The sequence below is a fragment of the Panthera pardus genome, unplaced genomic scaffold (assembly GCF_024362965.1).
Source record: "Panthera pardus isolate Hobbes unplaced genomic scaffold, ASM2436296v1 HiC_scaffold_16, whole genome shotgun sequence".
NCBI classification, from domain to species: Eukaryota; Metazoa; Chordata; class Mammalia; order Carnivora; family Felidae; genus Panthera; species Panthera pardus.
Window position 1 is genome coordinate 14,772,839 of NW_026526721.1, and position 16,115 is coordinate 14,788,953.

Genomic DNA, 16,115 nt, shown 5'->3' on the forward strand with positions numbered 1-16,115 from the left:
CAGTCATTCCCTTTTCCCAGATTGGCAATTAAAGATAAAAAAACAAAACAAAACAAAACCTGCTGTTTTAATTTCAACTCTTTAACTATGGATTGCCGATTATTTTTCCAAGATCAACCTATTTCCCTCTCTACCACAAATCCGTACCGGATACAAGCCTGAAGAAGGAAATGCTAGATATTTCTGTCAGCATAAGGACCACCCTATGGTTTAGTCCTTAACAGGTCAACAAGTGAGGAAATTACTGTAAATATCTAGTGTTAATTTTTTTTTTAACTTTCAACCTGTCCAGTCTAATAAAATAAGAAATTGGGCTACCATCCACTTTTTTTGTTTTATTTGGTTTTCCAAGACAGTTCACTCAGGCATCTTCCTCTTCCCCTCCCTACCGTGCACCATTTTTGTTCCAAGAACCTGTGTGTAAACTACTCAGATTTTTTGGAACCATTAAAGTCTCAGAGTTTAATAAGTGAACAAGAAACACTTTCCACCATACTCAGATTTCAGGTAGTGCAAGGAAACAGGGAAGAAGTAAAATTGTAAAAAAAAAAAAAAAAAAAAAAAAAGGCTGGTTTTATGATGTAAAGATAATATTAAAGTGCAGCCTGAAATCTGAAAAGACAGGACAGTCCAGACGATCTCCAGAGAAAATTGCTAGTGGAGGTTTCCCAAATCAGCATGCATGTTTATTTCAGTACCACCATTGTTAACATCATTATTTTGAGAAGAGACAGTTCAAATTGCTTTACATTTAGGGGCTTCTATCTCCCCCTGTGGACATGGTATTAAAGACTAGTTTAGGGGCCCCTGGGTGGCTCAGTGGGTTGAGCGTCTGACTTCAGCTCAGGTCATGACCTTGCCATGGGTTCGAGCCTCACATCAGGCTCTGTGCTGACAGCTCAGAGCCTGGAGCCTGTTTCGGATTCTGTGTCTCCCTCTCTATCTGCTCTTCCCCTGCTTGTGCTCTCTCTCTCTCTCTCTCCAAAAATAAATAAACATTAAAAAAAAAACAGTTTAGAGACCAGTTTAATTAATACCTAATATAATTCAGTTCAGTGTACCCAGTCAGCTTATCCTGTAAATATTTTATATAGAAATATCAGTGTTTTATATAGATGCAGGACTCTTGTACCATCTGAAGAATTCTAGTTCCTTCAGTTTAAGAAGACAGAGCAGCAAAGATAGAGCCACAAAATTAGCTAAACCTATCAATCGCTTCCTCCACTGCTATTGTGAGTGCTTGCGACATAAGAAAATCATGTGGATGAATTTACTGTTTTTGCAAATGCTTTTCTTACACATCAAGATTACCAGGAAAATACCAATAAATAGTTTTCCTGGCTCAAAAGCGAACACTATGTGTTCGGTGCCACGGAGGAGGACAACCTTGTATATTTAATTACTTTCATTTAATTTTGTCCCGTGGTGCGATGCGTTCCCTGACTTCACCGTGGTAGAGTTTGCTTTGAAGTTGTCGACAAATTAAATCAACCGCTTGGATCACATGTGTCCCAAAGAATGTGGTTTCCCAGGTATGAGCAATCTATCAATCCCCTACTCTCCTTTCACTTTGGCATTTTGACAGTCCTAGCCAACTTCTTAGGTAGATATTTTATTTTGTACCTTGATCACAGCAGCTCTTATAAAGACTTTCAGAATTACCTGTACAAAGTACACCTTTGATGTTTGCAAGAGGTTGGTGCATTTCTCGATGATTGTGCAAACATTCATAATTATGCCCACGGGTAAACATACTGCTGTCTTCTTGGAAAACGGAGGACAAAGAATGTTTATGTGCAGGGCCAGTCATTCCAAGTATCTCTTGTCGGTTTAGACACACCTGGTTACCATCCCCCCCCCACTTATTGGCCAGGAAAGTTGCCCCACCTGATTTGTAAGTTTACCTGTCCTAGTCAATGTGTGTGTGCTCGCGCACGCGTGGTGGGGGGGGGGGGGGGGACCTCAGCCAGCCCACACTGGATTAAATCTAGCTAGAAGTAGCCAGAAAGCTCTTTGAAAAACCACTGGGCTCCGGGTTCATTACTACAGGAAACTTGTTCTCTCCTGAGGCACAGAGAAACCTGCTGCAGAGCAACCCTGCAGGCTCAGGAGTCCAGTGGGATAAAACCCATCCCGGAGGATAATGGCCACCTACGCCCTGCAGATCGCTGGACTGGTGCTTGGTGGCGTTGGCATGGTGGGCACGCTGGCCGTCACCATCATGCCTCAGTGGAGAGTGTCTGCCTTCATTGGAAGCAACATCGTGGTGTTTGAAAACTTCTGGGAAGGACTGTGGATGAACTGCGTGAGGCAAGCCAACATCAGAATGCAGTGCAAAGTCTATGACTCCCTGCTGGCGCTGTCTCCGGACCTGCAGGCATCCAGAGGGCTCATGTGTGCTGCTTCCGTGCTGTCCTGCCTGGCTTTCGTGACTGCCATCCTGGGCATGAAGTGCACCAGGTGCACCGGGGACGACGAGAAGGTGAAGGGTCACATCTTGCTGACGGCCGGAATCATCTTCATCGTCACAGGTCTCCTGGTGCTAATCCCTGTGAGCTGGGTTGCCAATTCCATCATCAGAGAGTTCTACAACCCGATAGTGGAGACGGCCCAAAAACACGAGCTTGGAGAGGCTCTCTACATAGGCTGGACCACGGCGCTGGTGCTGATTGCTGGAGGGGCACTGTTCTGCTGTGTCTCCTGTGCCGGTGAAAAGAGCAGCAGCTACAGGTACTCCGTACCTTCCCATCGCACAACCCAAAAGAGCTATCACGTGGAAAAGAAGTCACCGAGCGTGTACTCCAGAAGTCAGTATGTGTAGTATGGTGGCTAGTCGTTAACTTGACCGATAAAGCCATGCCAATGACTAAAGTGACCGCTGTTCTCTAAAAATGGAATCCAAAGGAACATTGATTTGCCATTCTTAACTGCCTAACACTAATTACAGGAACCGTGCCTTGGCTATGTAGGCTTCTATGAGCTATTTCAGCAGAATGAGATATCACACACCGTGCTTTGATTGTTCTAGGAAGTGTAGTAACATGTTTTCTAAAATGATTCATGCGTCTTTGTCTTTCGCCAGTTACTTCAAAATGACACTGTTAAAGACTGTCTTGTTTCACAAGTGTGATTTCTCTACTCCACGGCGTTATGTATGGAGATCAGTGTGTCTGTATCTCACATAAAGAGAGACAGGCTTATATGGTTCTATTTTAAATGAAATACTGATTCAATACACTGAATAAATAAAACTCAACTATTGCTTTTCAAGGGAATCGGGGATAAGATTGAAGAAGGTTAATATTAATTGTGTAAAAACAGCTTAGCAATTAATGCGCGCGATTCCTACGGAAGGTTAAAATGGAGGTTTTAATCAGCAGTGTAAAGGAAGCTAAATGGCTTTCTGATATCCTGTTTTTCAAGCTAGAAATCCTAACTCCTTTATCCTCTTTCCCCAGAGGCCTTTCTTTTCTTGTATATTAAATGAATATCTTTTAAAAGGCAGATACTGTTGTCGAGGAGCTTTGCATTCAGACTGCTTTTCCAGGGCTATCCTGAGAAGAAAGATAAAACTGTAGTCCGAGAAACATTGAAGACGTCAGGAAAGGGAATTTTGTTTTTCCCCTGAAGTTTTTGTGGTTGGAGGAGGATGCATTTTGATGAGAAATCATATATGTGTGTGAATATTTTAACAGCCGTTTGACTATAGACTTTGGGCATTTCTCAATATAAATAACAGGATAGGAAAATAATATCTCTTGGTTTTTAGTTGCTCCCCAAAGGAACAAAACCAGGTTGTCCTTTGCAAGCTGCTCCTGCTCCTAAGGTGTGTGTAGATGGCTAGGTTTAAATTGTCATTTCGATCCCATCAAAGATACATTTTTTACTTGTTCTATTTTTTATTCATGCGTACTGAGGTATAGAAATACTCTAGCTTTGAGTCTCCCCCAAAGTTGATGCAACTGACACTTCAATTTGAAAGTTTGTATCCACATTCTAACTTAAATGACCACACATATCGGCTTTATGTCCTTTATATTAATAAATTGTGCTTTTTATATAAATTTGATGTCTTTCCTTCTTCTTTTTTTCTATTTATTTACTTGTTTTTTAAAACCCTAATGTTTTCAACTTTTCAATTTTATTTTATTTTTTTATTAAAATTGTTTTAATGTTATTTTTGAGAGAGAGAGAGAGACAGAGCGAGAGCAGGGGAGGGGCAGAGAGACAGGGAGACACAGACTATGAAGCAGGCTCCAGGCTCTGAGCTGTCAGCACAGAGCCTGATGCGGAGCTCGAACTCACAAACAGTGAGATCCTGACCTGAGCCAAAGTCAGACGCCTAACCTACCGAGCCACCCAAGTGCCCCTCAACTCTTCAATTTTAAAAAGAGGCCACATTTGAAAGATAAAGGTAGACTCGTCATTAATTTTTGAGAATATAAAATACTATATGTTGTTTAACAACATTATTCCTTATAGCCACTGGATTCATACACTAATTTTTGATGCAGACAATATATTTGTAATGTATTAAGATACTGCTGTAGGTTCTAACAAATTGATACACTGTAAATATTATGTATGTTTAAGCCATTTCTATGAAGCCACTATTAAGTCGTTTTTGTAAAAACTTTGCATAGTAGAGTCAGGAGAAAGAATAAGGACCATGTGACTTCGCAACTCATGCTTTTTTTCTTCAGGGAAAGTAGATTTTCTTCAGCATCTTTCAGCTTATCAACGGATCTTTGTATGTGAAAATGCCATGCTTATCTAGTATTAGTTGAGAAAACTTCTAGTGTTTTTCTTTTTTTTCTGGGGTTGGTGATTTTGCAATAGCTAAGTGCTAATTTATCCTAAGCATGCTTGGCCCCTTGGGTCAAACCATTCATGAGAGCCGAAATCAGGGAAAACTGAGCACCTTGGAGAAGTAACCCAATCCTCTAAATACCGGTCTTTACCAATGCCCTTTTTACCTAGAAAGCTCTCCTGAATGCCCCACACTCAATTTTTATTTTCCACTTCTTTTCTCTACCACAATTATAACACTGCTAGTTTTTCTAATGGTGCCACCTCTTGAAGTCTTTTCCCAGTGTTCTATGTTTACTGTCATCTCATCTCTTTCCTACCTGGTTGAGAAAGAAAGTCCTCTAGACTCACAGCCTGCTGGGTTTTCTTGCCCAGCCGCCCTCCACATTCCTATCTCAGTTCTTCCTAAAATGCCCCTCACCCCCTATAATCCTTGTAGAAATGCTCCACTGCCATAAGGTAGGTCCAAATGCCTTAGTGGGTGATAACCGACAGGCAGGGAAATGTCTCGTAATCTTCATGGCAAACTGTATCACATCAGTGTTTTTAGCCAGTATGGTAACAATTATAAAGTCAATGTTCAGAAACCAAAATAACTCACATGCCAAAGGGCTTCTTTCATATTGTGAAAGAGAAGCACTGGAATTAGGAAATGATTCGATTAGTGGCAGGCTGAGCATGTTTTATAATGTAGCTTTATAATGTATTTTATGGAAGGACACCTGAGTGGCTCAGTCGGTTAAGCGTCCGACTTCGGCTCGGGTCATGATCTCACAGTTCGTGAGTTGGAGCCCCAAGTCGGGCTCTGGGCTGACGCTCAGAGCCTGGGGGCTGCTTCGGATTCTGTGTCTCCCTCTGTCTGACCCTCCCTCCCTCTCTCTCTCTCTCTCTCTCTCAAAACTAAATAAATGTTAAACCAAATTTTTTTAATACTGTATTTTATAGAGAAACAAAGTAAAGTAATAGAAAGAACACAGGGGACGTGGTTTGATACCTTACTTTAGGGCTTAGAGCTTTTTCCCCCCTCTTTCTTACTATACCACCTGTTGCCTACGCTAGGCACCCCTTCTACCGATTCTGTATTCCAAATGACTCCCTCCTGCACTGCAAAGACAGTTTTCAGGCTGCATTATGCTAAGTTTCAGGGATCCAGGGATGTTTTTGTTTTCAAGGAATCTGTGATCTCGTAGTAACAGACAAGCGCAAGAAATATAGCCTTCACTTCATGCCCACCACGTGTTTGGTGCTTTTTTTCTTTACCATAGCGGTCCTCTAAGAATTCTGTAAATTACATATGAGATCAGGACACCGTGTCTCTCATGTTATATGTAACCTGATGTTATACGTAACGTCCCGTGTCTCAAAGTGATGTTATATGTATCGTCCCCTGAAATAAATATAAATGTATGTAAATAAAGAAACAAATAAAAACAAACATTTGTATATAATAAATATAAATATACAAATAAATATAAATAGATGTGTATGCATTAAATATAAATAAATATTTATATAATATATATACCCTAATTCAAGAGCCCGTGTTCTCCCGCATATTGTCTGCCCAAAGGCATCCCTCCCAGACTAAACTTTGTGAATGGAAAATGTGATCTCACCACCTCGTCTCCTAGGTCCCTGGACCTCCCTGGCCACAGCACTCTTCCTCCCTGACCCCCAGGGTGGACCTCCTCACCAGTTTGTGCTACACTTTTCCTCCCCTCTTGCTCCCATCTCAAACTCTACCTAATTTGCTGCTTCCTAGTCCCTCACATCCATCATTTTTTTTTTTTTTCCCTTGGGATGCATTGTGTTTTTCTAGATTCCTGTCATCGGCCTTGTGTTTCAAATTCTCCGGGCCTCGTTCCTTGTCCTGAGGAAGCCTCCCTCCCAGAGCTGCGGGGACAGTGCCTCTGCAGCCCCTCTTTCCAGCTCTGCCCCCACCCCCTGTGTGCAAAGCACAGCCCGGCTGGAAGCCCGCCAACAGGCCTAGCCCAGAGGCCTGCTTTCCGCAGAGCTTCGGGCTCCGCCAGGTTTAGGAGGAAAGAGCAGGGTAGTGTTCAACTCGGAGATTAATGAGACTCAAGGGATCACTGGCGCTGAGGCCCGAGGCCAGGCCTAAAGTTCTGAACTGGGGGCAGGGGGCCCAGGGGGGCCTGTGGCTTCCACCCGCCACCCAAGTAGTCCTGGGAGGAGGGGAGACATCGGCACTCCAGTGTAGTCACAGGGGGATAATCTCAGAGGCCAGGGAGACTGTGGGAGACTCACGCAGAGGCTGGGCTCCTTCCTATTCGGGGCCCCCCAAGGGTAAGGATGCCAATGGCTGGGTGCTCAGAGGTGATTTCCCAGGGCCCCCGCAGGGCGATGGCAGCTTTCAGGTCGCAGGGTCCCTGACCAACGGAGAGGACTGCTGTCACCCTAGGGCGTGCTGTGGCCGTGGTTACGGCAACTTAACCTCCACAAGGAAAGAATTGCAGATCGAATTGCAGGATTCAAAGGCTTCTTGTTACCGGGGCGCCTGGGCGGCTCAGTCAATGGAGAGCCGGACTTGGGCTCGGGTCATGATTTCGCGGTTCGTGAGTTCGAGTCCCGCATGGGCTCATTGCTGTCCGTGCAGAGCCTGCTGCAGATCCTCTCTCTCTGTGTGTCCCTGCCCCACTCCTGCTTGTGCTCGCTCTCTCTCTCTCTTTCTCAAGAATAAACATTAATTTTTTCTTAAGTCTCCTTGTTATTACAATAACATGGTTTCCACGTTTAAAAAGTCTGCAGGGAACTGCGAGTTGAGAGTCCGTGTTGAGGTTAAGAACTGGATGTTTGGAAGGCCAAGTGGACACAACGCAGAGCAAACAGACGAAAAGCTGCAGTCCGTGAGGAAAAGCACAGAGGTCCCGGAGAACCGATTCAAGGACCGAAGGGGCCAATTCGGAGAAAGAATAAAGACCCGATGGAAGGATGGGCGGTCACTGAAAAGGAAAAATCAGGGTTTAAAATGAAAGGCTCAAACTTGCAGATAGAAGGGGCTCATTGAGGTCCTGGGAAAACTAAAAAGAGTTGGGGGCTAAATCCTGCAAATGACACCAAAATCAAACAAAACAACGGGCAACAACAAGAAACCCAAGTGTGCAAGTTTGCATCAGTCATGAGAAATTACTTAACAATAATGAGCAAAAAAAATCATACTTGCATCCGATTCCTTTAAAGGTTTTTTTATTTTAAGAGAGAGAGAGAGAGAAAGAGAGAGAGAGAGAAAGAGAGAGAATGAGCAGAGGAGGGGCAGAGAGAGGGAGACAGAGAATCCCAAGCAAGCTCCAAGCTGTCAGCCCAGAGCCCCTGGCAGGGCTTGAGTTCATGAACCCACCAACCAGGAGATCATGACCTGAGCCAAAATCAAGACTCGGGTACTTAACTGACGGAGCCACCCAGAGGCCCTGCATCAAATATTTCTATCACTCACCTAGAAGTTAGAAGATGGCAGAGTAAAGACAGCAGGAGAGCAAATCCCCACCCTAAGGAGTCTACTCCCAGGAAAAACCCGCATTCCCCTGTGAGTGAGAGAAAGGAATTTTGTGGCTCCTCTAGGATCCTACAACTCTGTCCCTCAGACAGCTAATTTGAAGGCAATACTAAAGCAATGAATGGCAGAGGGGACATGGAAGGGAGGACTTGGTCAGCCTTGACTCTTGCAATAAACAGAAGGAACTGGTTGGCCCAGAGCTGGGAGGACGGTTTGCTCCAGGAAAACACTACAAATATGTCACCGTTGATGTTCGAGTTCAGAACTACTACTGCCTTCCCGATCCTGCAGCTAATTTGGCACTTTTAGTATGGAAAGCAGAAGAAAACAAGAACATCCAACAGTCCAGCCTCAGACTTTTTTTTTTTTTTCTTCTGACCTTCTGCCCCAGGCTCCAGTGCCCATAATCTAGTTGTGTCATTTCTTTGCCATCTGGGATTGTTTCCCCGAGACCTTGATGGTCTCCAACGCCCTCATCATCCTTTATGGTCAGGTGTGGTTGAGCCCTGGTTCAGCAGCAACCAGAGCTGCTCTCCTGGTTCCCTTTGGTTGCATCCATGTACCCCCAACCCCCTACCAGGCGAGCTCAGTGTCAACCCAGTCCTGCTGGGAGACAGATGTGCACCAACTGGGCTGCCTTTCCACCTGGAGAGCAAGCTTAGTTTTCCTTAGACTAAGAGCTCTGTGGGCCCTTTCCTTAACCCCCAAATCACTGTGGGTCATAAATCCTCTCTGGCCTATATCACTAAACCCTATTTCCTGCCCGTTTCCCTAACTCCTCTTCATATGCCAATAAGTACATACGACTATATTGGAAAGAGAAAGGAACTTTCACAAAAATACAAAAACTCAGGAGAAATAATATTCCATTGTAAAGAAAATGCAATAAAAAAAAGACAAAAAGTCAGAACTGAACATTTTCCTCATTCAGGAAAGAATTTATACAATCTTTCTTGCCAATGGGTTAAAAGAAAAATTGGATTTTCTTGTTTTAATTTTTTTTTAATTTTTTCATGTCTATTTATTTTTGAGAGAGACAGAGACAGAGAGACAGAGTGTGAGTGGGGGAGGGGCAGAAAGAGAGGGAGACGCAGAATCCGAAGCAGGCTCCAGGCTCCGAGCTGTCCACACAGAGCCTGACGCGGGGCTTGAACCCACAAACCGTGAGATCGTGAGCCAAGTTAAAGTCCAGCACTCAACTGTCTGAGCCACCCAAAGTGCCCCTTGTTTTACTTTTAATTTTTTTAAAGATGAAATAAATTTTACTAACAGACATCCAAACACAATAAAACAAAATGGAAAATCATCCATATGCCCACCTCCTTCTTACTTGGGTTTTCTCCAGATACCCCATCCTTTTCCTTACTTACCAGTCTCTAAAATCATCAGCTTTGTTGCTTCTGTCTTTGGTTAATTTTTGTATTTTACAAATGATGTGTGGGAGGGATGGTGGGAAGGAAAGCCCATGCTTAAAGATTTTTTTTCCTTTGTTTTTGTCTGCAAGCTAGTGAGAATATAACTTGGGCAAGAACCATAAATGAGTCTTTCTACGTCTTTTTTTTCCTTTTCTGAATTGGGCCAGCTTTCCTATGCTTCCCCCCACCCCCAAAGTAGAGATGTGAGTAGATATCTGGAAATCCTCTTTGAAGAGGGAACTGTGATTTATTAGGTGCTAAATTGTAAAAATGCTTTCGAAATTAAACTGCCCTCCAGCTTTAAAGCAGAGAAGCCTTCCGAGAGCAATGAAGCCTGGTCTTACAGCCCAACTGTGGTTGAACACTGAATCTTGATATAATGCTTTTACTTTTATCAAAGGGAGAATGAAAAGAAGAAAAAAAGATTCAGTGCTGGGCTGCATTCTGGTTGTTTCCTACTGAATGACAAACTGTCCCAAGTCTTGGTGACTTAACACAACAACCATTTAATATATTATGATTTTGTGGGTTAGAAATTCCAGCTGGGTTCAGCTGGCCTGCAGTACTGACTGTAGCTGGTCGTTTGGGTCCAAAGAGCCCATGACAACACTTTCCCTCACTGCCTGGCACTTGGCAATGATGATTCAAGGTCTGGATTCAGATGGGCACCTATCTCTTCCTGTACATGTGGTTTTAGGGCTTTTTCATCACGTGCTTCCAGCAAGGTAGTCAGACACCAAGCATGGTGGATGAGGCCTTTAAGGATCCAAGGGTAAAAAGCAGTATTTTAACAAGCCTCGTGGAGCTTCCGCCATTTGCAATTGGTCAAAGGCATCGTAGGGTCAAAGATGGAGAATAAAACTCTAGCGCACCATGGGAGGGCTGGCAAAGAAAGTAGAGCCATCTTCAATTCACGCTAAGTGAAAGCGAAGTTTTAAGAATTTGAAGCGAGTATTTTCTTTCCAATGGACTTACTTCATGAAATGCAGGCATTCTTTAAAAGGTGTTTTGTATTTTAAATCAGATAAAAGGAAACGTCTTTCTTATTGGACAAAAGCAGGTGTAAGGACAAATATAAATAAAACAGAAGAGGGTTTTTTTCTCCCTGTTGAAAATAAGGGAAGAGACTTCTCCCTCCTCCTTTTTCTTAGAGCATTAAAGCATTTGCTTTAGAAAACTTGTAAGTGCTTTCTCCTTTCTTCGAAATGTGCGTAAATCCTTTAAAAAAATTGTCTGCTTTGTGATCCAGATATGTCTTTCCGTAGAACTTGGGGGCTTTCCCTTTTAAATGTAAGCATGAGGGAGACAGCACCCCATCTCTGTTTTCTGTGGGAGTGTCAGGGTTGCACCAAGTTGAAAAACAACTAATCATAAAAATAGGAGAAGTTTGTTTCTCTTCCAGATAATGTCATTAGCTAACGTAGATTATCTCTCTAATTACCAGGTAAATTTTGGGTGAACTGTGTGTGACAAAGGTGTTCTGGAGCCCTTTTTTTAAAATTTTTTTTAAAGTTTATTTTCTGTTTTGAGAGAAAGAGATAGAGAGAGAGAGAGACAGAGCGTGAGTGGGGGAGGGGCAGAGAAAGAGGGAGACACAGAATTGGAAGCAGGCTCCAGGCTCTGAGCTGTCGGCACAGAGCCTGATGCGGGGCTCGAACTCAAGGACTGTGAGATCACGGCCTGAGCCGAAGTCGGACTCATAACCCACTGAGCCACCAAGGGGACCCCTGTTGTGAAATCCTTTTGCATGAGGAATAGTTCATTGTTTGTCTTGAAAACATGTATGGAATGGGTGGTATTCACTTGACTGTGTAAAAAGGCGAGCTTTCTCTCTGTCTTTGTAATCCCTTGGCCGATTTCCTGTCATGCTCATTATATTCTGACTTAATGCTTATTCAACAATGAAACTGATTTCTTTCTCTACTACCTTTGTGGAGAAGATTCTGGGTTGGAAAATTTTGTTTTCAATTACATTTCTCCGACATAAGCTGAGATAAGAAAAACCATAGATGAGAAAAATTTCCATAATCTAGAAACTTATGCTTGGTAATAGAGATGTTTGTAAATGTTTTGTAAATGGACTTTTATCTGAGCACTACTTACAAGGATGAAAATTGGAAACAATCTAAGTGTCCCACGGAGAAAGGTTAAATAAGACATGGTATGTCTGTGCATATGTCTGTCTCTCTCTGTCTCTCTCTGTCTCTCTCTGTCTCTCTCTCTCTCTCTCTCACACACACACACACACACACACACACACACATCACACAAGGAAATATGTAGAAAGAATTGGATTGAAATGCAAACATGTGTTGGTGTGCCTGGGTGGCTCAGTTGGTAAAGTGTCCATCTCAGATCTCAGGTCATGATGTCCTGGTTCGTGAGTTCAAGCCCCACGCTGGGCTCTGTGCTGACATCTAAGAGCTTGGAGCCTGCTTTGGATTCTTTGTCTCCCTCTCTGTCTGCTCCTCACCTGCTTGTGATCTGTTTCTCTTTCTCAATATAAACAAACATCAAAAAAAAAAAATTTTAATGTAAACATGTGTGATTATTGTTTTCTTTTAATTTTTTTCTGTAATTTCATTTTCTTTTTTTTTGTACTTTTATTTTCTAATGAGCAAATATTTTCATAGTGAGAAAAAGTAAATTTATAAATAAATATATTTTAAGGATAGAAGTATATAGAAAACAGTGGATGGTTGACTTAACATGGCAGAAAATCAGAACAGAACTGTGGTGGGAAGGGGTGGGGGAAGATCATTAAATTCTGAGGAAAATGATAAAACTCTGGGGAAAGGTGATGATAAATGACAAAAGAATAAAAAATGACGGTGAATAGGAATCAGTGCCCATTTTTTCCAGACCTGTGGAAATAAAAACAACTGGTTTATAACGTTTCAAGCAAAATAAATAATATTAAGTGAAGAGCAGGAGCTGTCTGATAAAGCATTTTGTAAAGACCCAATTCAAAAAAAAAATGTTCAATCAAATAAACAAATATAAGTTGTATATTTGAGTTCTACGGTTAAACAATAGCACACCCAGCAAGTAGGTTTTTGTTCCATTCTATCGTTTGACTTTGATTTTTGCATTTAATCCTTTAAAAAACTGTCTTATTCCTTAGAGAGAGAATTCATTTTTTTTTTAGCATGGTAACAGGTAAATATAAGCTTGTAAATTCCCAGGTAGCTAATTTGTTTTAAGCTCCTTTTGTTAAATAATCCATCCTCTGTAGTTTGCTGATGCATTATTTATCAAGTAGTAAATGCATACATGTCTCACTGTCTGTTTCTGGGCTATTTATTTTGCTTCATTGATCTCTGGATCTTTTAAAAGTAGATTATCGCTAATTGATATAAAGGCTGGTAGTTTCATCAAGTCTGTGGACACTTGTCCTGAATATACTTCAGTTCTACTGACTTCTTAATGGAAATACTTTCACAGAGTGTTTGCCTCAATTCACTGCAGAATGAACACCAAGAAGGAGAAAATGTTGTATCACCATTGAGGAGACTGGGTCAAATCATTCATTTTTTCCTTCCTTCCTTCCTTCTTCCCTTCCTTCCTTCTTTTTCTTCCTTCCCTCCTTCCTTTCTTTCTTTCTTTCTTTCTTTCTTTCTTTCTTTCTTTCTTTCTTTCTCTTTCTCTCTCTCTCTTTCTCTCTTTCTTTCTTCTTGTCTTTTTTTTTTTTAATTTTAATGTTTTATTTGTCTTTGAGACAGAGAGAGAGAGCATGCAAGCAGGTGAGGGGCAGAGAGACAGGGAGACAGAGAATCCGAAACAGGCTCCAAGCTCTGAGCTGTCAGCACAGAGCCCGACGTGGGACCCAAACTCACAAACCATGACATCATGACCTGAGCCAAAGTTAGACACCCAACCAACTGAGCCACCCAGGTGCCTCTTTCTTTCTTTCTTTCTTTCTTTCTTTCTTTCTTTCTTTCTTTCATTTTGTTTTATTTCTTTACTTTTCTTGCAATTGTGGCAGGCATTCTTAGTGACTGTCTTGCTCACATGTATTCTTACCAATTTCAAAATCCACTGTGAGGTAAGAGCAGTTAGAACATAAAGGGCATTAATCAATTGGAGAGGGCTTTTATAAATCAAAGTTTAATCAGAAGGCCTTCTACCAAAAATCTATCGGGCACAATGTAGAAGACTAGAACCTCATTCCAGAAGTCAGGATTCTAATGCTTTCTCCATCTAGCTGTGTGGATTTGAGCAACATATCTAATTCTTGAATCTGTTTCTTCTTTGCTAAGATAAAAACCTATGAGGTAGACTAGATGATACCTTAGAACCCAATCAATGTCTAAAATTGTGAATTTTGAGGGAATGGTATCAGGTTCAAAAATACAGATGTCACTTTATTTTTGCCAATGGCCTTGATAGAAGGTAACTTTAGTGATATCTTGGAACCATAGTCTTCCCATGCTACTTGCTTTTATTTATGCCTGCCCACAATGATATCCTGGAGACTGAATCTGAGAAAAATTTTTTTACTAGATTTCAAAGGCTTACAGACAGGTAAGGTATCTATGATTGTGGCCATATTACCTGGTTTAGGATACATGTATCTCTGACACCCAATAATAATATCTTATGTTTCCCTTCCTCAGGTACCTGGAGAATGTTTTCAGGTATCTGGAGAACATTTACGTAAGAGCCAAGTTCATAAATGGTAATAGAAATTGCTGAATTTTATTTATATAGGTCAATGAGCCAAGTGGTAAACCCAGAAAACAAGTAAGCTACAGTTGTTTAATAGCGAATCTTTTGAGAACCTGATGAACTGAGAAATTTCCAGAAGCATAGATTTGTGCCTGCCAGGTCTTCAACAGACCCAGTACACTGGGATGACTATGAAGTCGGTCTGACTCACTGGGTGGCATGAAATTGGTCTCCCATCTCAGTTTACATTACCTGGGGTCTCAAACACATGGCGTCGCAAATCCCTCAGTAACAGAGCATTGGGAGGTTACCATGTGCCATATGAAAAAAAAAAAAAAAATCTTGGATTGACTCAGACCAAAATTCTGTGTTGAGTTTCTTTGAATCTAGAGGCTGAAATCCAAAATCCATTCAATCTGATTATTTGTTTGGTAATCAAAGTCAATCTGTTAATTTGGTTCTGTTTCTGATTACATATATCATATGTATGTATACATAATATGTAAAATGTTATGTAGTACTTTCCGTTTAAAGACGTAGCGATGTACAAATATGGAAATCACCTCAAGCTCCACCTGGAAGAGGTAAGAGGGTAAGGAAGTGGAAAAGCAGCACATAAATGTAAATGTATCAGAATCTGAAGGCTGGGCTTTTCCGTCACCTTCGCTTCTCATACACTACTATCACTTCCATTTTGGTGGCAGAAGGGGTTGGTTTGTATCCCAGACATGTTGATAAATGTAGCGCCTCAAATTAATATCCTTTAAATATTCAGTCAGTAGTCATACAGTGGCAACAGCACAAACTGATTTATTTTTGGTTACCTTAATATCTATGTTCAAACAAATTCACTTACTGATTCACTTCTAAGAATTAAAGGAAAGCCAACATTGTTTCAAAATCTAGCGAAACATGTTGCCGTCAGAGAAGACAATGGACTCATTGGTCTGGGTGTTAAATGCTCCAAGGAAGTAACCCCTGCCATCCGTGGGGCCATCACGTTGGCCAAACTTTCCATCATCCCTGTGTGACAAGGCTACTGGGGGAACGAGATGGGCAAGCCACACACACTGTGCCCTGCAAGGTGACTGGCTGCTGTGCCTCCGTGCTGGTGTACCTCATCCCTGCCCGCAGAGGTGGGCATCGTCTCAACCCCTGTGCTCAGGAAGCTACTGATGATGGCTGGTATTGATGTCTGCTGTACCTCGGCCACGGGCTGCATCGCCCCCCCTGGACAACTTTGCTAAGGCTACTTTTGATTCCATTTCCAAGACCTAAAGCTATCTCACCCCCGAACCCTGGAAAGAGACTGTTCACTGAGCCTCCCTATCAGGAATTCACCGAATATCTTGGAAAGACCCACACCAGAGTCTCTGTGCAGAAGACCCAGGATCCATCTGTGGCCACCACATAGTTTTTTGTTTGTTTGTTTGTTTGTTTAATCTTTTTTTAATGTTTCTTTATTTTTGAGAGAGAGAGACTGAGAGCCAGGGAGGGGCAGAGAGAGAGAGAGAGAGAGAGAGAAACACAGACTCCAAAACAGGCTCCAGGCTCCGAGCTGTCGGCACACAGCCTGATGCAGGGCTCGAACTCACTGTGAGATCATGACCTGAGCCAAAGTCAGATGCTTAACTGGCTGAGCTACCCAGGTGCCCCTGTTTGTTTGTTTTTTAATGTTTATTTTATTGTGAGAAAGAGAGAGGGTGCAAGCA

At 42.1% G+C, this 16,115-nt stretch overlaps 1 protein-coding gene and 1 pseudogene across 1 annotated transcript; both read left to right on the forward strand.

Moving 5' to 3' along the window:
• Positions 1-1,960: 1,960 nt before the first annotated feature.
• Positions 1,961-4,064, forward strand: CLDN8 (claudin 8). Its single transcript, XM_019438719.2, has one exon. It carries the CDS (start codon positions 2,144-2,146, stop codon positions 2,819-2,821), a length of 678 nt encoding a protein of 225 aa, XP_019294264.1. The 5' UTR covers positions 1,961-2,143; the 3' UTR covers positions 2,822-4,064.
• Positions 4,065-14,945: 10,881 nt separating this feature from the next.
• Positions 14,946-15,817, forward strand: LOC109260465 (40S ribosomal protein S2-like; annotated as a pseudogene).
• Positions 15,818-16,115: the final 298 nt, after the last annotated feature.

Excerpts from the sequence above, each read along its gene's own strand:
- CLDN8 (XM_019438719.2), top strand. The coding sequence starts at position 2,144 with ATGGCCACCTACGCCCTGCAGATCGCTGGACTGGTGCTTGGTGGCGTT.